We start from the raw sequence: 27671 nt of genomic DNA on the forward strand, positions 1-27671 counted from the left end.
TTCAATTATTGTCTAAACAATAGCGTAAGTTTTACGTCAATGTTACGAATAGCGAGTGTGTTAGTTTGCTGAAATTCTACTAATAAAAATTGGCTCGCGCGTAAACTCTGACGCGAAAATAGCCTGGTGCGGTAAATACTCGGACGAATGCTAATGAACCGGCCAAAATGGTACAGATAAAACCGAAACAACGCATAAAGGGGGGAATGAAAAAGGTACGCAATGAACGATAAACTGACGTTCTAAGAGCGACGTTATGGACAAAATAACATCCAACGGAATGGTCTTTGTGACAATGTCCATTCTGGAACGTAGATATCCGCCGAGCGAATCGCCGCGCATAAACCCACCCACGTAATTGCTTTTCGGAGCACCCGCGGGGAAACCGTTAAGGAAGCTCCGAGCTTTGTCGATGCTGCACACGGTCGATCGGAGAGAGCCCCTTTTTCTACGAATTAGGTCGTGTTTTCGATGGAAAAATTCTTTCGAAATATAATACACGTTCTAATCAATTTCTGAAAGCTCCCAGTCGAAGGTAACGAGTACACACGAGATATACGAGTATACAGACGAGATATACAGCCACGAACAGTAGAGATGTATGATTTATGTTCTGCATGTGGTCCACAATCTGTCCTCGGAGAATATTAACTGAACATTTTCTAATTATATAAAAACTAGAAAAAGTCTAAATTAAACTATAATCAAGGAATAATTACTCCCTGGAAACCAATTACGCACTCATTACGTCCATTCTGCTATTACCAGCAGCCATTACGCAATTAAATCCAGCATTTCTTTGACGTTTTTCATTCGAGCCCATTGTGAAGTTTCCATGTAACTAAATTATAATAAATTCTAATAACGAAAAGAACCGAATCTTTATGTCCATCGACAAAAACAAAATCTAAGAATATAATAAATCCTCGAGGGGGGTCAGTGCTTCAAGAAACTCTAAATTAAGCTGTAATCAAGGAATAATTATCCCCCAGGAACCAATTACGCACCCGTGGCTTGTTCCCAGCCATTAGCAGCAGCCATTACGCAATTAAATTGGTCGGATACGAATGCACCAGCAATTCACCGCGTCGTACACGAAGGTCGAGCCGCGTCGAAGAAAGATACTCGTTTCAAAACGAGCACGTTCTCGGAACAGCGTTACGTCTATGTCTCTAGGTTGGAAGAACGTACGATGATAAATACACCCTGTTAGCCACTGGTACGTATCGACTCGAAGGAACAATTCCGTATGCGCGCGGCCCTCGATCGTCCGCCGCCAGGAAACTGCCAACCACCGCAATAACGGCGCAGCAGTTACGCGAAAAGCCGGTCAGCGGGATCGAGATTTATTCGCGAAATTGAGAATTCGGTTCAACGCGAACGCCCACGCGGTCAGGGGTGCATATTTCATCCAACTTTCGCGACGCGCCCCGCTCGTCTCGCCGACGTCAATCGTTCGTTGTTTTTTTTATCGTCGACGTTCCTACATCTGTCTCGCTAGTGACGGATACCCCGACGATACCCGAGCCAATTTTTTCGCGACGTTTCCACGAATTTTTCGTCCCCCAGACATTCAAAACGACGGTCCTGGTCGTGCTTTTCCGAAAATAAAATTTACTTGATATTTCACAAATGAGTCAATAAACATTTGTGTTTGCGATTCATTGTAGGAAGAAAAAGAAGATTCTAGAGGTCACATAAGACGAAAATCAAGAATATCAATTTGTTGATTGAGGCTTCGTTAAAAAGTTATTAAAATATTTCAAATTATTCATGGAAAAATTATTTTGGATTGCAGGGGTTGATTATAATCATTTTTGTCCAATACACATATCCTTGAAATCCTACGCACTTTCGAGAAAAAAATTCTTTACCGAAAATATACTGTGTGACACGAAATATTTCTATAACTTTTTAACGAAGCCTCAATCAACAAATTAGTATCCTTGATTTTCGTCTTATTTTGGCCTCTAGAATCTCCCATTAAAATTTTTTCCAAATTTGAAACACACCAAGCATACAATATTTTTACACATATTAATATCATATAAGAATCACGTCTGTCTTTCACACCCACTCGTTTCGTACTTTCTATTGTCTCGCCATTCCTTCTCGAACAAATCACTTTCAACCCTTTTGCACATAAATTAACATTGAATAAAACTACAGCGCGTCAGATCTATTCAATACAGATCTCCTACAATATCAAAATAAACATTCACAATTTCTCGAATGTACGACGCAAGAGAATGACAACCATCATGGATCAATCCTAATTTTTGTTTGCTTCAATTATTCCTGAGAGGATTAAACGAAGTTCGTTATACACCGGATTACCTCGTTACCAGTACCTAACCATAATGAGAAGAATGATTTAGTTTCGCGTTGAGCTTAATGGACGCGCCGATCCCGGTCTCTGTCGGTTTCCCTTTAGTTTTTATGAATCGACGAGCTAATTCCGCGATACTAATGAATGGCTTGAATTACAGACGAACGTACTCCCGCGTTTCTACGAGGACATTGTTGAAACTCCCGTGATTTATGCCATTGAATTATTTCGCCATGCATTAATCCACCACGCCCAATTCCGAACTTCAAACTAATTCTTTTTCACGGACAGGGGAACACATCGACGAACTTTTTCCGCAATCGCGGTGGCTCGCTTCCCTGGAAAAACGTGGATCGTCAGCGGCTTTATATTAATCGAAAGAGCTCCCTGTTTTCCCGTTATTTTACCCCCCACCTACCCGGTACAAATTAATCTGACCGCTGCTGGCGCGTTTCCCCCCATTTATTCTGTATGGCGAACGTTAGATCGCCGCAAGATGACTACGATGTTTACGCAAATATTAAAAATTCCCAGAAAAGATAGCTTCTGTGCTCAAAATATTTACAAAATTTGTGATACAAGGTTTGGAGACTTTACAATTAACATTAGAACTACCGTCAATTACAGTGTGTTTATTTGTACCAAAGAAATTGAAACGATAGATACGCGAAGAATTCTCTTATAGAAAATTACGATAAATTTTCAAAAATTCAGTCGAGTAAATTTTTTACAAGTTTTATTAGAAATTACGAATGGGTCATTTTGACTGGTTTGTGGTAGTTCCAGTGTTAAGTATTAAAGGAACTGTTTTAAATCATCCTAGAGATTTTATTGCAAGATTTTTCGACTATAGACCATCATCCACGTATTATTGCTCTCTAAGGATTGACGATAGGATTACTATACTTAAATTAATAGGAATCAACTGGAATTCCTCGAGAGTTCTCCGAAGATTATAGATATGCAATATTAGGTATTACTTTTGTCTCATTCCGCGAATATAACATTTTCCAAAAATGGTCGATTTGAATGATCAAGAACGAACGACAAAGTCCAAAGAAAGTTTCACGAGCGAAATTTCGGCCGCGTGTCGTAAGAACTAGAAAGCCTCGATCGAGGATAAAGGCGGAGTCGCGAATTAGGGACAATGACAAGTCGAAGTCGTAATTAGCAAAGTTGCTGGTTAAGGAGCGGCTCCGGGGAAAGAGGAAGCTGTCTCCTCGAGCGTCTCCTTTTGTCTGTTGACTATCGAGGCTTGACTGGAACTGAAAAAGCCACGGCAATTCACTGGCGTCGGAACGGACGGGGAATAAGATTCGAGGACCCTTTGAATGGGAACGAAAATATTTTACTTTCAGCACTTTCTTGGCCCCCGATTTAACTTTGGTTATTTTTATTGGGAAAGTTGGGGGAGTGTGTCCTTTCGCTCGAGCATTTTGCAAGTTGTTCGCGATGTATTTCTTGCATTAAAACGGGGAGGGGGGCTGAATAGATTGGCCCTTGGAAGTTAAGCAATCCTTCAACCGATAATTAATAGCGTATTTTATGGGAGTAAAGACTCTGGAGTAATCTTCTTAGCTCGAGAGATCGAACGAGTTTCTATTTTAATCTTTGAATAATAAAAATCAGCGTAGAAAATTATTCATCGAATCAGAGATGTATCGAAGACTATTAGTCACGGATAGAAAGATTTTACGGTCCAGCGATCCAGTACCGTTGATTGCGTTTCGTCGAAATTGGACCGGGACGAAATTGGGCAAGATTGAAATTGACAAATTCGCGCGTCGCTAAAATGTTCGGTCACACTGGTCGAGTTTGTCGAAGGTATATTTGCTTCAATTTGTCAAAAGCGAAGGTCTCGCCGGACTTAATACGGGACTGTTCCCGCTGGTTTAGCTCGTTCGTGTTCGATAAACTCGGAATTCGCAGCAAACTCGAACAATCGTAAGAATGCGAATTTCTGTATGCAACGCACTGTTCAAAGTCCATCGACCGCCCCGTCCCGTTCAATTTCGTAGATCAAAGGTTCTCTATCGCTACGTTAAGTCTTTGCGTCACGCTGGGGTCTACGGACACATAGATCGGTGTCCTAGTTCATCGTAAAAGAAAGTGATGGGTTCTGAGAGTGCTTTACTTTCAAGAATCTTTCTCAAGATGAACTCTTTGAGTGCACTGTGAAAGTGTCTTTGATCTTCTCTGTCGCCCCACCGTAACGAAAGAATCCCCTACGCGTTCGGACTTCGGGCCCATACATCTTATTTAACTTATTTCCATCAGTCGAATTTCAGAAATTAACTGAGATGTAAATATTACTTTGAAAATGTTTCTTTTATATTTCTGTGTGAGATTAAATTTTACACAACTGGGTTTGTGAGACAAGGACTAAGGTTACTATATTATGGTAGTTATATCATGTAGGTTTCACACTTTTTGAAATTTTGTGTGCTCAAATAGTGAAAACGTAATCAGAAGGTCTTAGAACCTGTTTCTTCGTAAAAAGTAAATTTCTCTTTCTGAAATAAAAATCCAGAGAGCGGTTTTAATATTGCGGAGACTCGACGAGAAAGAACGTAGTTGGCGGCGCGATTTGCATGACAAGAGTCTGAAGAATCCGACTTCCGCTCGTAACGAAGGTGCAACCGAAAGAAACAAGCGAACGATTCGACGCAACGAGTAATGACACGAATAATGTTCCCGGGGGAAAAAGTTTCGGTGCGTTTCGCGGTCGGTGGTGATCAACAGCGAGAAAGTTCGACCGTAGAAACCGGAAAAGGTGAAAAGGAAACGAACCGGACCACGGGACAATGATAAGTCGAACTCGTAATTAAGGGAGTCGTCGAAGTTGTGTGCAAAGGATGTTGGCTCTTCTCGGGGGACGGGACCCCGCGTCGCGACGCTCCGTAATCAACGGGGACGCGTTCGTTCGCTGCCAGCCGCGAACTCGTGTACTTTGGAAAATTTTGAAACTCGCTGATGAGTCAACGAGTCGTCGAAAGCAAACAGTCTCCGTCGGACTTGGGTCCGCGCGAACTTGTACACCGAACGGGCAATTAAATAGTCGAATCTCGTAATTTACCGCGTTGCTTGTTAAAATCTCATTGTCTCGCGCGACTTGTTCGCGAAAAAACGCGTTATGGATACGCCGCGGAAAGAAACGGCGCAATTTACCAACGTTTCTGTACGGCATAATTCCGCGACGCGTTATCGCGATTTTATTAAAAAACGTCGCCGCCACTAACGAGTTACTAAGTAGTCGTGCACCGTGATTCTTGCCTCGCGGATGAACTAAGTGGCGAGCGAGGGACGAGGGTGCAGCGATAAGAAGTTCCTCCGCGAAACCTGAAAACTTGTTATTATGGTTCCACGGCGAGTCGCGTGAGCACGGTTCTCTCGCTCGTTACGATTATCGCGTCGGTGTACCTGGATTTTAAGCTAATTATTCCCTCTTACGATGCTTTATCAACCGTTCCGCCGCGATATCGTTCCCACGGTTTCTCATTCGCGAAGCTTCGACAATTTCTTTGCGTTTAGGGTGTCTTCTACTATGAACCGCCAAAATACTTTATTCCTTTTTTTTTGTGCATTTTCTTGAAGAATATAGTTTTAGAAATATGTGTGCAAAAGCATATTATCGAACTCTTAGAATTAACGAAGGTATACGTATTGCTATCTTTTCTGAATTGGCTTCCATGACTTCTCAAGATCTACTCGACCGATTTCGTTCAAATTTGACATGTAGCTTCAGTACACAGTGTAGCTTGTACAGTATTGTCTCTCTGTAGCCGCGCGTTTTCGGATTCTCTATAGACGCGAAGCTATCCCCACTACTTCGTTTGTAATCACCGCGCCGCGACATCGGGTATCGGATATCAAAGAGAAAGCCGAAGAAAAGTCGACGAGCCCCATCCCCCTTGAACGCTCGAGCGTGAAATCAAAGAAAGCCGAATAGACTACTCGTCTCTCAAGTTGCGTGCGCCCGGTCCCGACACGCGCGGCTATAGAGAGACAATACTGTACTACGAAATCGAATTCTGTTCTTTTTTTTAACCTGCTGAAGTTAGAAACAAGAAAAGAATCGATATTTTGACTTCAATCAATTTCTTTCTGTTCCCTTAGTATTGGCTATAGAATCCTTTTCATATTTTTTTACTCAGACAAACAGAACGGCTGGAATCATGAAAGTTGTTAGACCACTTGTACTACCACTAATTTTGACTATTTCTCGTTGTAAAAATTTGTGAATATTACTGAAAGAGTACTAAATATAACCTAATACCGATGCAAGCGGTTGCATATATAGTTTCTTTATAAAAAAAATACCAAAAAGAACACATTTTACGGTAGAGGGCCCCCTCAATTTCGGTTTGAAAATGGACACGGGCGGATTCGTTCCGATAGTCGTTCGAGGCGATCGATTTCCTCCTTCTTGACCGAGTTACGCGCGAGTGGCACTCCGTCCTCGTAGCGTATAATCAGTCGGTACGACGCGTTAAGCGTTGAAAATCGAGTTCGATGCGTCGATGGAAGTAATTCATTTACGAGCCCCGGCGTCCACGCTTGAGTTATCGCGATCGCGGCCCCCGACGCCCAAGGGAAATACGTACGCGTACGGGACCGATAATGCTAATATAAACGCAGGCGCCCAGACAATTTCGCGGACTGATCAGCCGCGCGTTGTTGTCCGATGGATTAATAACTCATTACATCATGACGACGAGTGCGACGCTTGCGAGCGTATTGCGTGTGCGGAGCTCGCCAGGCGACGCGATTGATGCGCTTGAACGAGGTGATCAGCAGGGGACGGTAATTCAATATAGTACTTGATCACTGATTCATAGCAATCTTTGTCGTATTCACGGCTGCTAATCATTTTTCGAACGCCTTTTCTAACACGAAGCGGTCCGGATTCGTACGAGTAACTAATTTACCTTTGGAAAAACCTCGAGGCCTCTGTTGGAGAGGAAATTCATTGAAAAACGTTGAAAAATGTGCAGCCAAGAGTTCTCTGGTATCTCCAATTATTTATTTATTCACGGGATTAAATAATCATTAGTTAAGAAAATGATACAAGTATAGAAGATAGTCACATAACAAAGATAAAATTGAATATTGACTGTGAATAATTTCAAGGATATGTCAAGTAAAGAACGTTTAAATGATAGAATTGATCGATCAAATCATCCGATAGAAGCCATAAAGTGGTGTTTTATGTGAAATAACATGTGGTGGTATTCAATGAGATTGGTTGTGGTTGATTATAATATTTTTGCAAAGAAATGACAGTATATAGGAAATTATATTTTCAAAAACCTTTTGCATGGCATTTCAAATGAATTACTAAATGTTACAAAGTATTGACGTTCCATTCGTGGTTCATTAAGAATCGCTGGAAGCGAAACAATTCCGGTTCGCTTTCTCTGAACGAGCGTCCGCCAAGACGGGCTCAAAGGAGCACTCGTTCCATCCAGCCATCGAAACACGCGTCTGCCATTCGTCCTGTATTTTCTCGCGCGAGACTCGCGGGAAACAACGAGATGGCGGAGATTCAATAACTTCGGCGTACGCGTCCGATATTTCGCGTTGATAAAAGCAATTTTGTAGCCTTCGTATAAAAATGATATTGTAGTCTACGACGACGGGCGAGGCTTTGTACGAAGACGCGAAGCGAGTCGCAGTTTCTTTTGTTCTCGTGGCCGCCATGTTGCCGGTGCCCGTTGTTTGCAGCGAGCCGTTCATATAAATCCTCGTGCTCTTTCGCGGGGCCAACGAACGGATCCACGAATAAGGCCTTTCGCGCGCGGAAATCCTCTTGCGGCGCTAATGGCGGGGTCACGATCGCAAGAAGGCTGCCAGACACCGACTAAGAGCGTCCCTTTTCACCCTCGAGACGCGACATTCTTCGTCTACGTCCCGACGAATTTAATACAAGTTCAATGACCTGAGAAAATGGACGCTTCCGCGTTCGTCTCTCGATTTTTATTCGAGACGATTGTAAAGATCGTCGTGAGATCTACGTTTAAGAAACGTGCCCGAAGACTGGTTGTTTAGAAACAAGTCACAGATTTCGAGCACTATTCGCGACAATTACATCAATATACAGCGTGTTCCGTAGCATGTGAATTCTACTCAAGAAAACAATAACAAAAGTTTATATGAACATGTATCCTATTTTTCATTGTATCTATTTACCTTCACAGTAGGTGTTCAATATTACCTATTTGCATCTAAACATAAACTTGGGAACCTTTTGTCAAACTCTGAACTCTGTTTGTGTAAGGCAATATTTATAATAAGTCCATACTCAAGGAACATGTCTACCACTTATTGACGAGACAAACTTCCCATTTTCATACACGACATATTTTAATAATCAGACACCTAGTACTCTAATGCTTACGTGCTCACAAATTCAATGTTAGATACTGGAGTCCATAAACAGTTGAATAGAATTAGTTCAACTACTCTCATCTTTAGATTATTCCAACACAGAACTTGCTATAGCTTCAAGTAAGACACATGTTCATATGAACTTTTGTTATTGTTTTCTTGTATAGAATCCATCGCTGAAGTGCATCGAACATAATAATTGATTAAGAGTATGTATACTGTTTGAATCTATCCTTTTTGTGATCCAGTGATGTGTTTATTTACGGCACAAACGTTCTGGTACAATCTAGTTGGAACTTAATTTATGCATTGCGACTCGTGTACGATTGGTTAACCACGGATGAAATCTATGTTCTTCCCTCGCCACGTAATAGCCATATGTGGAGTGTACTGGGACGAAGGGTGGACGGTTGAAAAACATCATAATGAGGCTGATTTAATGAAGCTTTCACAATGAACGCGATAGAATTAATATGGAACGAATTAACAAGCTCATCGATTTTCAGGAGAACAGTGAGAATAACAAAATTACTCTATATCCTCTCGTGTAATTAGTCTGCTTATTATTTAATTCCTATTTATACTCTATCATTTAAATGCTCTTCACTTGGCGTCTTCTTGTAATTATTCATGGTCAGTCTCGTACTTCATAACATTCAATTTTATCTTTGTTATGTAACTGTCTTCTATACTTGTATCTCTTTCTTTACTCAATGGTTATTTAATCCCGTGAATAAATAAATAAATAAATAAATATCGCGAAGTGCTTATGACACCCCCACGTTTCTTGGAACTGAAAAACAAATTCTTTCGCGCTCGTCTTTCTTTTGAAAGAAAGGACTCCCCGATCCTTATCGAGGACGATGCAAAATGTCTCCTTGTCTCGCGATGCCATCGAGAAATCATGGTTCAAAGTGGCTCGGAAGGGCCGTGGCTCGAGAAAAATTTAAATAATACGAGAAATAAGAAGCTTTATTATAGCGAGAGCTTCTTGCCCGCCCTCTCGGTTTTCCTTCTGCTTCGACGGAGCGCATTCAACTGGCGCTCGCTGGAAAAGGAACACTCCAACGACGGTATTAATGGAATATTCAAAGATCGGCCGACGCTGCTCATATATTTTACACGAAGGCGAACGAGTAACAGGGAAAGGATTATCTTCCTGTTTTAAAGTCCGGATACTAAACGATTGTTTACAACAGAGAAGCTTTTTAACTCAAATTCTGGGAGAAAGACTGGTTGGATAATTATGGAACCTCTCGATCCTACTTAAACCCTAACATGCTTCCACGCTGGGCCCATAAAAGTGTTCCTCCCCCGCCAAGAGAGTTTTCTTTATTTCTTCTGATCTTCGAGTGCCCCGATTCGAGCCAAAGCACGATACTCGACATCGTTTCGCCGACAGAAAGCGAATCGCTCTCCCCCACGCGGATCTTTCTTCAAATTTCTTTATTTACAAGCTGCTTTCGTGAAATTCGACAAACGAAATGCGTCCCTCGATCCTTTTCAACCTTTCGTTAAAGGCATTTTCCATTTAGCTCTTCTGAAAGTTATTTAATAAATTCCAAGGGGAACGACACGGGTCACGCGGTACTATGAAGAGCGTGCCTGACGTCGGTCCAGCGAATTTAATCGAGTTACCAGCGATCGCATTAGGCGGTCGCGTAGGTCTCTATCCCAGCTTCCGGGTCTCGATTCACGATCGCGTTTCGCCGGAAGTGGTGGCGTGGGTAAAGTCACGCGATTGGCGGTAGTCCCTCGATCGACGCCGCGCAGACAAGGCGTGGGTGTCTGCGAAGTTTGCCGGTCCGGATGACCGAGTACCGTCAATGAAAGATAATGGCGCGAGCTCGCGTTGTCCTTTCCAACTCAATGAAACATTAATCTGTCGTTAACAATGACAAGACGTACTTCCAAGATCGCTTAACGCTCTAGGAATTATATTTAAATACAAATTCTCATTCATAATTAAAGTAGAATAAAAAAAATGTGAGTCGCGTGATATTATAATATACAGGGTGTTCGGCCACCCTTGGGAAAATTTTAATGAGAGATTCTAGACGTCAAAATAAGACGAAAATCAATTAATAACAAAATTATTAATAAAATTTTTTCCACCTACACGAATTTTTTTCTCGAAAGTGAGTAGGATTTCGAGGGTATGTCTATTCACCAAAAATGATTATAATGGGCCCCCGAAACTGAAAATATTTTTTTTAATATGATTTGAAATTTTTTAATTTCGCCGAAAAATATGCCCATCTTCCTGAATTTTTTTCTCGAAACTGGATAGGATTTCATTGATATGTCTATCCACCAAAAATGATTACAACGAACCCCTGAAACTGAAAATAATTTTTTTAGAATGATTTGAAATCTTTTAATTTCGCCGAAGAATATGCCCACATTCCTGAATTTTTGTCTCGAAAGTGGATAGGATTTCAGGGGTATGTCTATTCACCAAAAATGATTATAACGGACCCCCGAAACTGAAAATAATTTTTTTAGAATGATTTGAAATTTTTTAATTTCGCCGAAAAATATGTCCACCTTCCTGAATTTTTTTCTCGAAACTGAATAGGAATTCAGGGGTATGTCTATCCACAAAAAATAATTGTAATTAACCCCTGTAACCGAAAAAAAATTTTTCAGAACGATACAAGATTTTTTTTGTTGGGCAAAAAATTTTCCGGTAAGTATGGAACTTTAAGCGTTAACTTTTTAACGAAGCCTCAATCGACAAATTGGTATTCTTGATTTTCATGTTATTTTGGCCTCTATGAATCTTCCATTCATATTTTTCCTAGAAATGGCCGGACACCCTGTATAACACTGGTTTAATTTTTACACGAATTTAAAGACTAGATCATGGTGCGTTTGATACTTTCCAAGTGTACAGAGCCAGAGCAAAGCGCAGCACACCTCGCTAATCCTATATAAACAGGAACTGAAGTTCTCAACGCGAGGTAACTCATGTTTGAATCATGAAATTGCGACCGTTGCATATCTAAACACACCCATGAAATACTTGATGGTATATTGTTGCGATGTAAGATGCATTAACGTGCATAAACGTGACCTCTTTTGTATGCACCCTCGTCAGCGACCGATACTTCGTATCTGCCTCCATTGTCTGCTGTAAATATAAATAGATATGCTCGGGAGCGTGCAATAGCCTGAAATAACATCAATTCAGCGTAACAGTTTAGTCTAGAAAATGATGGCAAACATGGCAAGAAGGCAGCCTATTAAACGAGACAAATCGTGCATGTAAAACGGTACAAAAATACACTTCTACGATTACTGAACTCTAACGATTGTTAATAAAAATATTTAAATCACTCATTTATTTTTATATACATAAAAATTCGCGTTTCCTTCGAACTAAGCCACCGTGTGTCGTTAAATAAAACTTGATGATTAAATCTCACTAACCGCACGTATGATAGTTATTTCTACTCCTATCTGGCGAAGACGCATCGCCCAGAAGAAGCCATTAATTATTCACACCCGTTTCAGGCCGGTGTCGAGAGGCAGAACGAGAGCAAAAAGCACCGTCTCGCTCGCGATTAATTAAAAGCTGCTGGCTGTAAAACTTCTCGCAAGGCGAAAGTGCCACTCTCGACGAATTTCCCAAAACGGAATTGGCACTTAGTATTACTCTGCTTCTCATAACGACTCGCGATTCTCCGAAAGTGCAATCTCATCAATTAAACGGCCGGTCGATGCGCGGAATTCCGAGACAAGAATTAGAAACAACGTCGACGGGTACAGGATGATCGATATTTTCGAGATCTTGCGAGAGGTTTTGCTGGACGAACGGTTCGCAACGGGGTCGAGCGAATCAAATAACAAACTGTTTTGTTCCCCGGGGAATTTGCTCGACCGCGATCGCTACGACTTTATTCCACTCTCAGTAGAAGTCGCCACGATGTTGATCCATTCTCCAATATGTCGCGAATATTTGGCAACTCCTCCAACGATCTACCGAACTCAAACACAAACGTTTATCGAATACGAGCCCAGATAAAATAAAATAAAATAAAATAAACTTGTGCTCCGGTTCGTTTGGGAAGATCGCTATAAAGCATCAATGAGAAACATGGGAACTTCTCCAGCAGACATTTTATTTACGGAAACTTATTTCTCCCACTGTGGAGACGATGCGAACGAGCAATAATAATATTTTTCTCGTTCTCGGAGCGTGACATTCAATTTCAATGAAACTTCTCGTGCTTCCTAGGAAACGTTTCACCTTTGAAGCGATTTGTAAAGCACGCGAGCGGGTCCCTTTAAGTAACGCGCGTCTTCAGAAGCTTGCTCCACACCGGAGCAAGTGAAACGGGGCTATATTAGTCAGACGCCGAATATCTGACCCGGTGATGAATATCAGAGACAAAACATTACTCGAGTAAACGACAAAAGCTTCTTTTTGGACTCTCGTTGGAAACGAGTGTTCACGTGTTGGTAACTACAAACATGAAATATGAAAAATATGGATTCTCTGAAATCTTTATCAAGTTGTTAGAATCTCCATATAACCAATACCAGGTCGACCCTCTCACCCCACGTTTCTGCACCCCTAATGCGACTTTGAGCTACAGCTACTGTAGAATAACTTGAAAATGTGTAAAAGTACGAAAAATTGTTATTCTCTACGTAGCATATTTAAAACACAATTCTCGCCTTAGATTTCGAGATCAAAGTTCAGGATCATTTGTAAGGTACTAATCCGGGGGAAACGCGTAGTAATTTGACGAAAAGCCAGCGGATTAATCGCTTCTACGGCGATAATTAGACGGGAGAGGGTGTACCCTGGTTCGAAGATCGTTTGGAAACAATTAATTCAGGTTAGCCAATTATCGTCGGGGTCGTTTTGTAAGAGTGATGGAGATTGATTCGACCTTCCCGAATGAAGTTCCCAGCCATGACGCGGATAAATTCGAACAATTTCGGCTGACAATTTTATCGTGTAAATTAATAATCCGTCGAGTTCGCGCGTAGCGTAAAATGTCTGTCGCGAGGCATCATTAGTCAACGAGAAGAGACGAAAGGATAGAGACGAATCGAACGTAGCTTCGATCGAGTTTACGGCAAGGGGGACGATGATATTTCGCGAGGAGCGACGAGCCAACGTGGAAAAAGATTAAAGCGTCCCGGGATCGAGATTGGCTGCCCTAAGATAGATTGCTCTTAATAAACTCGCTAACACGTCGTACGCAGCGAATTAAACGAGAAAAGAACGTAAGAAGAGAACGAAACTTGGTTGGTTCGGATGGGAGCACGCAGCGGTCAGGTGTAACGAATCCCGGGCGAAATAAAATTAACCATCGAGGCGGGGAAAGTTGAAAGTGTGAGGGCCCAGGCTTGATGTGTAAAATTATGAGCGAAGGAGGAAAGTTTCGTCGGGTGTTCATTTTTCTTTCCCCGGCTTCATCCTTGTCGACGTAAGTTTTAAAGGAATTCTCTCCTATTTTCTTCGCCGTGTTTCAAGATTAACAATTTCCTTTAGTTTAATGAGAAGAGATAATAAAGGTAAACTTGGCGATTACTCCTCGGGTTTTCGAAACTCCGCGTGAGACAGACTTTTAAAAGAGCTTCAGTTTTAGAATGGATACGCTTTCCCTCATCGAATTTACGAACTCCGGTTGTTTGCCGTCAAGAAATTTCAAGTTGAGCTGATATATCTTTCGAACGGTATGGAAAATTCCATTTACGAAGAAATCGTTGAATTAACCTCGATCCGATTCTTTACAAACTAAACATCGTTCAGCCTCGACTTGCTTTTCTCGAAATCTTTGTACGTTGATTATCGTTGATCCCCTTGAAATTTTCACTTCGTGTTTCAATTAACTATAGTCGCCGCGAGGCTCCGGGGGGGTTGCATTGAACAGATCACTCGAGATCGCTTTCATTCACGCTCGCTCGACGACGTTTTTCCGGTTATGCTCCAACGAGGCAGCCAGCTCGTAAGAGGAAACTCGATTATAAGCGTTTCACCGATGGAGAACATCGCCGACGGTCTGTAATTACACTCGCGGAAGTTGTCAGCTGTCTAATTAATATAATACGATGTAATTAAAAGCGGTAGGTCGAGGCTGCGGTCGGGAAAACTTTCGACATCTGCACCTGTCGCGTATCAACGTCAAGCTATATTATTTTCAAAGAAGGAAACTCGTGTAATACGATAAACGTTCCATGAATGTTCTTGTCGCAGCTTCGTAAGACGAACACGATACTGATACCGAAGACACTTGTATCCCGATAGCGTTGATAACGCTTCTAACGTCTAAGATCCTTGGGTTATGTTACTAGACTAGTTTTTAACCACGTTCGCGATGTATATCGAAGTTTAAATTATATTTTAGAGCCTGTTTTTCGATTTTTCGTATTTCCAGGTGCAATCTTCACGGAGGATCAGAAAGATAGTCCATCGGAGCTGGCGTTCAAATATGCCATTTACAAAATTAATAAGGATAGAACTCTTCTGGCGAACACCACGTTGGTATACGATATCCAATACGTGCCTAAGGACGATTCGTTCAGGACGTCGAAGAAAGGTGAGTAGCATTTTATTAATAATACCTCGATAAACGAACAAACATGCATGAAAGAACTCAGTTCTATCGCTATATTGCGTTAATCCTATTCCCTTCCTGAGTTACAAATAACATCAACAACCTAGAGTTCCATTGTAGATTGATTTATAATTAAGATTTTGTATTATGCAAAGATGCTCCATTCAATGCACATTTTAATTTACGATGAAAGACGTTCTTTTAATATATTTCCCTTTTGTCGATCGTTGTTCTTAAGATTCGTGCCGTTTTCTAAGATTCTTTTTATAACTTTGCACATTAATAATATTAAAAAGAATGAAAGCTACGTCTCGCAAAAATAAATTAATTTAAATTCGATGGAAGATTCCTCCGTCGTGTTTCACGACGGAACTTCACGATCCCTGAAACAGGTTGACCCACATCGTTGCCGAAACCGTGCCAAAAACCACCGAAAAAAAGAAAGTTGCAACGCGCCTTCGCTGCACGAGTTCTTCCTGTATTACATCTTCTTCCGCCAAGAACACTCTCTTTTCTTTCTCGAGATAACCCATATACAGGGTAACCGGTTTCCCTTTGGTTCGTCCTCTCTTGCACGGGGAGCGAAACGTATTTAACGCCTCGAAACATCTGGAGCGAAAGTCTCGACACGAAAACATCACGGGCGCCGATAAGGCACGAGTTCTCTATCTCATAAAAAATCCAAGAGCCCTCGAACTTCGGCTCCTACCGTTGGTATCGAGTCCCAAATAATGTCCGTTTATTTTGGAAACGATTTTCCTCGTTCCATATAAATAAAATCACGCGTGAAACTCATTATCGAACCTTCGCAACACGGTTACGATTCTGATTATAATGACGTCGCGATTAAATATTATAATCTTAAGTGCTCCGGGCGCGGCTCTCGTGATAGAGTTCCCAAAATGAGTTATGGGAGGCCTCCAGGCACTGCATAAATTAGGAAAATGCTCTGAACTTTGTCTTCGGCGAACTTCTGTCTCCACCTATGCGAGTGATTTCCCAGACAGCGTTCGAAGAATAATTCGAAGTGAAAATAAAACTGTTTCAGCAATTCTGAGAACAGAAATATACACTGTGACAGTCCAGGTGTGAAGGATGAGAATGGTCGTGATGCACGCGCAGAGAAATTTAAGATTTATCGAACATCTGTCGAGGAGTGGATGATATATGGCATCAGTCAGTCATTTGACACGCTACGAACGAATTACAGCACATTCCCTTTAAACGCGAGCGATCCTTTCCAGGGGATCGTTCTTACGCTCTTGCACTCATTGAGGAAGGAAAATGGATCTTTCACGGAGGAGAATCAACGTCGGAATTAAATCGTCGCGTTAACGCGGACGTCTGCGAACGGAGCGTCGATGAAAATACGAATGGAAGGTTTTTACTCGGTCCCGTCCAAAGAGAAATTATCTTCACGGGGATCCTCGGCACGACTTAGATTCGGTACTTAACGCTTCGTCGAGATTTTTTTCCCCCCGCCCCCGGTATGCAACGTTATTGCCGTGACTCCGGGCGGGACTGCGTTTCCAGCCACTCCGAATTTTATGGAATATTTATGACAAAAATAGAAAGTAATATTTCCCGGCGCGGTGTAAAATATTCCTCCATTTTCCGGGCGTCGTCGGCGTATTTCTGACGAGTAACGATTACTCGAGCAAGGAAACGGACAATTTCAATTAAATTTTAATTTAATAATTTGAGCCTCTCTGTTTCGACGTTTCTTTCCTCGCTTGGACCTCTATTTTCGTTCCTTAGTGTTTAGAAACGAAACGTTGACGTTGGTTCGCTAAAGTTTAGAATTGTTTTCGACGAACGAACTCGTTTCCAGTATAGCGAATTTCTCGCGGAAGATTCAAGTTTGCGCGGAATGGAATGCGGCGACTCGATACGTGTATTCGAAGGCGGAGATGAAACTGCGAGCATAAGCTGAAATTTATGCAGCACCACGGTTCGAGTGCCGGAGTCGGTCGCTGCAAAACCGTAACGATGTTTCTTGCTCGATTGTAGATGGCCGACGAGCGTAAATTGCGAACCGTAAATCCGTCCGGTCGTCGATAAATTTGCAACAAAGTTCTATCTCCTACGAATATCTATTTCGTCGTAAACGTGGCCGAAATTATTGAGCCTCGAAGACACTTCATTTCCCCCCTGTCGCGCGGTTTTCATAGCTGCGTATTTCTCGACCAATGGTACCGTTATTTCTGGAACAACGACACCGTCTATCTGAACAAACCGAACTGTTCACGCGTTTGGCGTCGCGTTACAATCGTAGCGTTTCGAACGGTACTCGAGTTTAATGCATTACCCTATTATATCGTCGAAAATGTACTTTCAATGTGCACCGTTCTAACACAATTCCGTAATTAGTATTTGTCGTAAATTTTCAAGTGGGAACATACCACGGGGGATGAATTTCTTTATTTACCGACTTCTCAAAAAGTGGTTGTGCTGTGAATTCTGATAGTGTCGTCTTAAGAATGTACGTAGTCTCAAGTACTCCCAAGGTAGTTGTTAAGAATGATACAGAAACAGTTTAGTAAATAGAATAGACCGAAAGTAAAGATAACGTAGCTGACAAAATTGCGAGTTCCAGTAAACTCAACCCGGGAAGAAAAGTCCGTATCAAGACCATGCTTTCGCGACGTTATCGCGAAAAACACTGGGAAAGAACTTTTTGCTTGAGTTGATCCACAGAAACAGGAAAACTCTTGCCTCTGAACACTCAGTAATTATCAAGAATTCGATCGTCCCGTATAGGAACGTTCGAGTTGCTATATTATTGCGGAGCAACGATCGTATTAATTACGAGAGAAGGCAACCGAGATAAGATCCGTGTAGAAAGGCAGAGCTACTCGTTCTGAGAGCTGCTCAGAAGGCTGTCTCTCGGTGCCACAGAGAAGTTAGAAGCGCAGCCAAACTATACGTCAGCGTCTGACGCTAGCATACGTCTTTACTAACAGTACACGAAGACAACCACCATCGAGTTGTTGGCTTTCCGATCCTCTCCGCCCGTCTCCGGCAAACTAACTCGTCCCTCCGCAGGAATTTTCCGCCTCTGGAATCTAGAAGTCTGCAATCAGCACTTCCCTCATCCTCGCCAACATCTCCGTCAATCGCAAACATTCAACATACCGGCGCACAACATGCAAGAAGAAACCTTAGAGACTCGAACGGAGCCTGCGGAACATTGGAACAGGAGAATCGAATACAGACCGATGCAAAACTTGCATCGCGAAATGTACATTACACCGACAAAGTAATACTTAAATATTATCTATTCAGAATTTCAGAATTTTTTGAATTTAATAAGGCTCGTTAAATTATTCTTCTGGAAATTCTAAATAAATTCCTATACCAACGCAACATTGATCGATAACAGGACTAAATTAGGAAATTGCCCCAATAATAAGACCTTTTCTTCGATTTAATTCGATCCAAAGTAAATGATGCAGTTCCTTTGGAATCGTCCTGTAGAGAATCGATGCAGCTCCTGCATTGCATCGCATACTTTGCAAGATACGTTGGTACGTAACGATCCTTCGAATCGAGCTTATTAACAGCATGGTACTGGAAATTACAGCTGCTCGAGCAATAGGATCTCGTTATACCGTGGTCCATGAGACAGAAAGTATCTCTGAATGGCCGGAAACACAAACTCAAGAGCTTTAATCGATGTCACGTTAATCCTAGAATCGAGCGTTGCACGATGGTTTTGTTGGTTAATATTGACGGAATCAATAGACTCGGCCATAAATTGCATCGCAAACTGCGTGTCCCTGGGCAGAGAACGGATGCACCGAGCCATCGTTCGAACGGTCGTTACGAGAACCGCGTACGATGACATCCAGAAATGGCTTCGTCGCTAATTTCCGTAGGGGGTCGCATAACGGCATTCCAGGCGCCATTTGTATACGGAACAGAGACCTAAGGATTGCGTAACAATGCTGAGTTAACGGCCGCGAAGCGCGAAATTCACTCGGGAAACCGTATAGCCTCCCGTTGCTAACCATTCGCGAAACGAAATGAAAAATATTGAACAATATCGTTCGCGCAAATATCAAGACCACGTTTAACGTTCAAACCCGTGAACATCGGTATTCAAACATTATTTCAGAGTCGTCGAGTTACGATTTTTAACGAACAAAAATAATAATTGATTTCGATATTTCTATAGTGAACGAAACTGGATAGAGAATATCCATTTTGGCATTTTCTACCATATTGCAAAACCTCTCGCATCGTCGATCGCGAGGAAACTTCGCCGGCAATAAACGAAAATATTCATTATATTGTTCCGCGCGAAAGCATCGAAGCTGCCTCCGAAGTTGCTCAATGAAATTTGAGAAATGGTTTCACTTCCTCGTTTCTGTGTGTCTTTGCTTTTGCTCCTTGTGGCGGTTCGAGCGTACTTGGAGCTACTTGAATTGGAGTTGGTAAGAGTCCGTAAATATTAACAAAAGTAACAGGGACTGACTTATTATTAAGTAACTGTGTTTGGGAGAGCACGTTCGGTCGTCGACGATGATACTTTTAATAAATATTTAAAGATTACAGGGAATGAGGAGACTTTTCCTTTGACGTAGAATTGGGCCGAGTAAGATATTTAGCTTTCGTTTTAAAACAGCCGTATTTATTGAATCTCGTTCTTCCAGTCTGCTTGATATACTTTTTTATATGAACCTTTTGCTAGTTGTTATACAGTGACTAAAATCGTCGAATAAATAGGCTTGCTCGAAGCAAATATATTCTGTATCGATTAAATAATTTGATTTTATGTTCCCTGTAAAGTACCGTTATTGTATAATATTATAGAAAAGCAATATTTGATGTTCCTGCGTTTATCAATAAACCACATGGAAATAACAAATATGCATCAGTTTACTCTGAATTCGTGTACATTCGAGTAAACCAAACATACACAATAAAAACAAATTCCTGTACCCGACTGTGCTTTATCAGTCGATGGAGTTTAGAACAATGATTGTAATTTCTGTTATTTGGCCATTTTTATTACAGCAAATAAAAATGTTTACGCGAGACGTGGTTTTCGAACGAATTTGTGTGTTAATAAAATTTTCATCGGTTCGCTGTTGCGTCGTGCACGGCACATCGAAATGACGATCAGGATTCGACGTTTAACGGTGAATAAATCTGAACAAACGCGGCATAAATTTGTTCCGTAAACCACGTTGTTCCGGTGACGTGAGCCGCAGGAACATCGAAAGCTCGCTGTTCCATGGGAATTATATTTTCCACAATTTTCTCCTCGCTCGATTTCACAGGCACATTAACGTCACTTCGTCTGTATTTAATGTAACCGCGAAAAAACGACAAAAGAAATTCGAAATGTAATAATATATTCAATAGTACGTTTGACAGATAAGATTATGAAATAGGAAAAGAAATTTCATTATGATACAAGAATACAATTTTTGCGCGTAATTTTGTTTTAAATTTCTCGAGATAACTATCGCATTACTTGGAAAAGTATTGAATTTTTTATTCTACAAACAATATTTAATTTCAACGTTATAAGTGTACGTATTCTCGTTGAAGCACCAACGTTGTTTCTTTAACTTCTTTTCACAGAATGAAAACCACCGGTTGCGTGACATAGAATATTTTTATGGGAGACGTACAATTTATGAGAACGTGGTACTTTACGCTATTAATTATAAAATTCCTATTAAGCTTAATGCCATTGCGAAACTTTTGCACAGTGCGCGAACAACTTCAAAAGATTTCACATAGAACAACGTCGTGCATAACTTATTACACACAGTGCCCTAAGTGGTGACTAAGGGTGTTTTTACAAAAGTACAAAAATCTCGTATTCTCAATGGATCTATTATCATCCTTTGGAGAGGTCTGTCTAAAGCGAAATGTAAATTTATGAAAACTGAGAAAAGAAAAGAACTAGTCCCAGATACAAATTGTTACTAATAGAATATTCTTAATCTTCTGTAGAACGTTGAAATTAATTATTTTCCTGGCACGGGTTGCTCTTTTCCCAAAACTGTTTTCACATCCAAAGACCACAGAAAAATAAAATAAAAAGTAAAATTTTGTTCGTTCATCTTTAATCTACATTCCTGTGTTTTGTGCAAGGTTTTGTGTTCCTTCGGTATTATGTTTCTACATTCTGAAGAAACGTTACACCGAAAGGGAAAATGTTTTTTAAAAATGCAATACATATCAAGTTTCTTCGTAATTAAGACAGAATTCTAGTTTGTTGGATGATAAATTATTCTCCAGACACGTACTAACGAAATAATAAATAACAAGAAACAGTAGAATTAGAATTCAACGATTAAACTAAATTGTCGAAACAAAGAAGAATATGAATTTAATAAATCCTCGATTATTCGAAGCACAATTCTTTTTTTAAAAAAAGCAGTCTACCGAATGCAAGAACGATGAGTCAGGATCGTCGTTGTTCTCAGAGCGTAAAAAAGTCTCCTGAATAATTCAAAACGCGCGCGGACAAAGTAGAGGATACTTAGACACCCTGAAATCCCAGTGCCGAAATCGAACTCATCCATTCTCGTTCCCGGTGGGCTTCTACACGCGTGTCAGGAATCGTTACCGAAAGGGAGAACCGTGTCTGAGGTCGAAGGCGTGCAGCTGAAAGGATAATGGATCAGTAAGTCGAACGTATCAATTTCCCGTCTATTTTTCCAACGTCGACCTGACCTCGAACTTGAAAATTGCCGATAGGGACTAAAACGTTCCGCATCGATCTCTAGCTCGTCGTGTGCGACGAGAGCCGCGAGAAAACAGTGCAAAGAGGACGTGGAAGGCACGAAATTTCCCGTGAAAATTTCTGTCGGGGGGTTTAGGTTGATACGAGACACGCGAGCGCGTCTCATCTTGAAATATGAAATCGCCGCGTCGGAGCCAGTCATCCGCGTATCTCCGTCCTCGCACTGTAGAGCTGCTTCTTTTTGAGCGTTTCTACCCCCTTTCCTGTCTGTGGTTTCCGAATTCCTCGTTCCACGTGATCTGCGAAAGTAATACTTCAAAATAGAACAGGCTTCATAGTATTATGAAAATTGGAGGAAATTGGTTCTTTCGTGTTTGGTGTTCGTCCTTTTTATATATCTTACGATTATATTAGAGATTGATGATTTTTATATGAGGATGTTTTTAGTAATACAGTGATTCAAGAAACAAATTTTTCAAAAGTTATCACTTTACGTGATGCAAAATAATCAAAAACATAGTTAAATATAGGGTCAGTTGCCCCACATGTTTGACTTGCTTGTAGAACTTTTATAAAAATTAAAATATCATGAATTTATAGGAAATTTTTTGCTCTTTTAACTTAACGATTAACGATAGTGAAATGTATTGCGAGCATTATATTACGATTCTTTAATATTGCGTTGTTCCAAATTAAGAACGTATTCAATATTAGGGCAACTGACCCTATTTATAATCGTATCTGGAATTTCTTGAAGTATCAATTTCTTGAAATTCATGAATATTGAATTTGTCATGCACGAGTTTACGACTGATCGAATCGGTGCTTCGTTTTGCAGCTTGCAAACAGCTATCGAGATCGGTCCAGGGGATCTTCGGGCCATCGGATCCTCTATTGGGCGCCCACATACAGAGCATATGCGAGGCTTTGGACGTCCCGCATCTGGAAGCGAGAGTCGACTTCGAGCCAACGTTCAAAGAGTTTAGCATAAACCTCTATCCCTCGCAAGACCACTTGAACAAGGCTTTCAAGGATCTTATGTCCTTTCTAAACTGGACCAGAGTCGCGATCATCTACGAGGAGGACTACGGTGAGCGGAGAAAATATATTTACCATTTTTAATTCATACACTCAGAAGTAACACCTATATAAACAATCAATTATCTTGCCACTGAGAATAACAATCAGATTAAATGAGAATCTCGTATGAAACAACGCTAAACGTATTCGAGTGACCCGCGTGTATTTGTGAGCTCGAGTACTCCGGGGGAAACAGATCTTGGTTAGTTCTGAGTTAGGAGTTCCGAATGTCAAAACTTTACACGTTAGACAGCCAACGTGGAGCATTACAGCGTTGGTTAATGGATTTGCTACATAATTCACTTTGCGCATTACCGGAAGCGTACTCATAAAACCGTAGATTGATACATGTTCGGTGATATTTCATCGTCCTCCCGTTCTTAGTTGGAACAAACGTTCGACGAAACAAAGCGACGAAAACGAACGACGGTGATTATTTTCGTTCGTAGTTTTCGCGTGTGCTCGTAAGGGGTTCGCGCGCCAGGGTGAAAAATTCGCCAGGTCGACCGAGCGATAAACCTTCCAGGCGCGGTCAGATTTGCAACTATACGAGCGTCGCTCTCCAAGTAATCACGGAACACCGCACTCGGATGGTGTAACGTGTCATACCCGTACTTTTTTTTTTTATTTTTCACGGTGTACTCTCCGCGTCGGTTCGGCTCAGTGATGCGTCCCTATGCAAATAGAACGTCGAAATCAGCAGGCGGAAGTGGATGCCGCCACGGCGCGAAATGTCGGCCTGTCATTCGCACGCAGACGTAACTGAGCTGTTCCGCGTACGGTCGCGAAGGATTCGACACCGAAGTCGCTGATTTTTTTTATTTTTCAAAAAACCGCCCAGTTCACCCGTGTCACCGAGAACTCGACGTTGAATTACAGCGTCGCTGCGCCGACAGTTTTGCAGACGTTAAACGTCGAAATCAAGATACCAGCGACGCGATGTGAATTTGAATCGAAATAGATTTTTCTTTTTTCTTTTATTTTGTGTAAAATCTACGTTGTGAGTAATTGCAATTGGTCCAGCGTTACGAAACGGTTGATCGTCTGGAAAGAGATCGATCCTTCGTTGAATTTATTTTCCCTGATTAGACGTCGCGATCGCGACGGATATACGACGCCACGCGTTTTTTGCAGCGACGAAAAGAATCCCCCTTTTTTACGTCGCTTTAATGTCCACGCCAGTCATAAATTCCAAGCCATCGCGGAACAGGGACGTTTCGAAAATTCTTTCGCGACGGAGCACGTCATCGAGCATTTCCGTCGTTCCGTCCCAAGAAAACATTCGTCGGAAATACGCGACCATTTCTCGTCTCGGAATCTGATAAAGCTCCCGAACATCCTGATCGCCCGTAATATGGATCAACTTTTTCCCCAAGTTGTTACAACTTCGAACCATCCACTCTAACCCCGTAAAAAAGAAAATCAAATTTAAATTGCAGAACTGTAAAATTATTTCGAGTTCTGGAAAGGTAACATTACCATTGTAGAAATATAAAATCGTGAACGGAATTTTGTTCGAAATTTCATTAAGATCGCAATTTTTTAATAATAAATTAAATTTAAAACAAAGTGAAATGTTGTCTAGAAAATACGAGATTCTGATAATTCGTGGAGCATCAGAGCCGACATTTTGACCCAGCTTTCGGAGTTCTGTCTAATTTTTCTTGTCGCCCGAAGCAACGGGAACGAATACGACTACAAAACATAACTCTTTCGCGCTGGAAGGATGCGTACCAGACCCGCATTAATGTTTCACTGGGACGTCACGTCGTTTCAACGTTTGTTACTCGGAACGACGCGACGTTTGGGGGTACAAACTCGCGTATGTATGTAAATCAGGCGAGTGAACACACCCCGTGCACACGATGCCTCGCGCTGCCGTCCCTGCCAATTATTCTTCGACGTTAATTACCCGCTCAGGGCTATTCTCGGCCTTTAAACAGGCTGACCTCGGTCTTTGACGCGAACGAAACTCCGTCGTGAATTAAACTTCGCTCCGCCGCAATAAAGGGCCATCCTCGCTTCGACGGGCTGAAATATCTTCAAACAAATCTACAAAATAATACGTAGATTTTTGAAGTTTCAGCAATTTTGCCAGATTCTACTTGCACTTTAAACAGTAAGAAAAGTCGAAGCGTAGCAAACGTATTCCGCAATCTGATATTAAAATCTCGAACTTTTTCACTTTTTAAAATTTGCATGGTCTCTGAAACATTTATTCCGGCTGTATATATTATTTGTGGAGCAGAAATATATTTGTGCTTTCTGTTTCATCGAATTAAATATTTCGTAACGACGGAACAAAAGTTTAATCATTTATTGAAACACGTCGCGTGTAAATCACTGGTTGGTTTTATTAGTTTATTACTTTTATTAGTATTACATTTATTCCAGCGATATATATTATTTGTGGATCAGAAAAATATTTGTGCTTTTCGTTTCATCGAATTAAATATTTCGTAACGACGGAACAAAAGTTTAATCATTTATTGAAACACGTCGCGTGTAAATCATTGGTTGGTTTTATGAGTCGGCTATTATTCGAATGAAATGTTGCCCCTCTGGACGCGAATGTATCTTTTACGGATTCTTTCTGAATCTTACGTACTTTTTGTAGCGTGCAAGACCGTCATAAATCTCCAACCTCAAGAACCATCCCTTACGCCGGATGGTAGCTCCGCGAGGCAGACTTTCCCCTCGAAGTATTGGTATCACTATTCCTCCGTCCCCGTTACCAGCTTACCCCTGTTGTTCTAAATATATGTGTACTGCAGCGCTAAACCGGCTTGATATACGTGCACGTTCGCGGAAGTATGGGGCGCGATAATTGGAAACCTCTAAGAAGCGGTCTGTTATCTTTCAATTTCACGGTTTTAACGGAAATAGCTTGTCCGAATTATTCCGCGGGAACCATTTGTTCCGCGATTCTATCGCTCTCTCGATGCTCCTTTTCATATTATCAGCAGCTTTCTTCATCGACGCGCCAATAAATTACCCATCTTTCCGAAGCTACTCGCGAAATTGCACGCTGCTCGTCCGAGTTTCGCTGAAACATTTCCATCGACGCCGAGATAAATAGAGAATTCAATATTTTCTTAGCTCCGTAGAGCAAATAGAAAGCTTCGAGGAGGGTTCTGCGAACTGTAACTATTTTACGAGACCGCTCAAATATTTCACGTTTTATCTGATCCGACGTCTCGATATACATAAATAGTCTTGGCAACCTGGTCTGGCTAACACGAGAATGAACTTAACGAGAAATCTTCTAAATGGAAAGTCGAGTATATTTCCTCCGTTCCTCTGTTTCCAGGATTGTTCAAGCTACAGGACCTCGTGAAATCGCCGCCATCCGCGAGAACGGAGATGTACATTCGCCAGGCAGGTCCTGGATCCTACAGACAGGTCCTCCGAGAAGTCAGACACAAAGAGATCTACAAGCTGATCGTCGACACGGATCCTGCGCACATGCAACAATTTTTTCGAGCCGTAAGTTGTTAATGGAAACTAGAATCCTTTTTCGCGGCGGTGGTTACGAATTTGCATACTTTAATTGGAGAACGATATCCTGAGGATTGCGGGATCTACCGGCGGAATTAATTCTCGAATATACTAACGTCTACGTTTGAAAATTTCCTGCGTGTTTTCAACGTTAAGAACGTTCCGAGATAGCAGCGTTTCGCGAACAATTAACCAAGAATATCTCGACAAAGTATTCTCAAATCGGAGTATTCGTTAAAATCGCAGCAAATTACAGGGGAGTATTTCTGGCTGGGAGAGCGTGTCAAAAGAGAATGAAAAATTCGATGGCGAATCAAAGTCTAAAATAAACGCCATCGTTTCGTAATTTCCGCGCGGACGGGAATACAAATTAACATCGATTTTCTACCGTCACAGACAGAAGCACTGAAATTTTCCTCTTCCTCGATCCTCTTGTTCCAATATTTCCAGCTGAAAACAGTCCGAAACAGACCCCGTTGCAATTAACCCTCGGAAGGCAAATAGTTTGCCAGCGATACGATGGTCGAACGAGTCATTTTGACCCACGAGAAAAATTTCATTCCATTCGTGCAATATTTATTATTTTTACGTACAAAAATAATATGTCGAAATCAACCTATTTTATTTGCCAAAAACGATGACAAAACGACTACGAAAACCCGTCGACGAGCATTCATCGACCCGGTTGTTCTTTACGCGAAATCAGCTTTGTTTGCTGACGGTAAATCTCCACTTTGGAGTCTCGTCGTACAAGCGAGAATAATTTGCAGTCTCGAATTCTTGAGCCGGATAGTTCCTTTATCGTAGCTCGGGGCCGACCCGCGTCTGTAACGTCAGCTAAAATATTATACCGTTACGCCCTGCAACAAGGAGCTCGGCGGAGATCTCCAGGAACAAGGAGCTCGCTGGAGATCTCTCGCATCGTAGGAACCCATAGAAGCTTACGTCCTTATTCGTGGGACCGGAAAAAGAGGACGCTATCGATCGACGCCGCAAGTAAAATATGTATAGCATGGGGATAGACACAGTACCGAAGACCCATAATACTTGCTAGCTCGGTATTTAATCTCCAAAGTCTTCGATACCGGAGGGACCG

General features: G+C 41.5%; 1 protein-coding gene across 1 annotated transcript in view; it reads left to right on the plus strand.

The window, feature by feature from the left end:
- The window catches only part of LOC122395260 (glutamate receptor ionotropic, kainate 2), a 164212-nt gene that overhangs the window by 77664 nt on the left and 58877 nt on the right, over window positions 1-27671 (plus strand). Inside the window, exons 3-5 of the mRNA XM_043392708.1 lie at window positions 15112-15273; window positions 22836-23087; window positions 26388-26563. Of these exons, the coding sequence (XP_043248643.1) occupies window positions 15112-15273; window positions 22836-23087; window positions 26388-26563 (590 nt within the window). The remainder of the gene's footprint in view (window positions 1-15111; window positions 15274-22835; window positions 23088-26387; window positions 26564-27671) is intronic.

Source organism: Colletes gigas, unplaced genomic scaffold (assembly GCF_013123115.1).
Source record: "Colletes gigas isolate AHSC1104 unplaced genomic scaffold, ASM1312311v1 Colletes_gigas_Sc00001, whole genome shotgun sequence".
Lineage (NCBI taxonomy): Eukaryota > Metazoa > Arthropoda > Insecta > Hymenoptera > Colletidae > Colletes > Colletes gigas.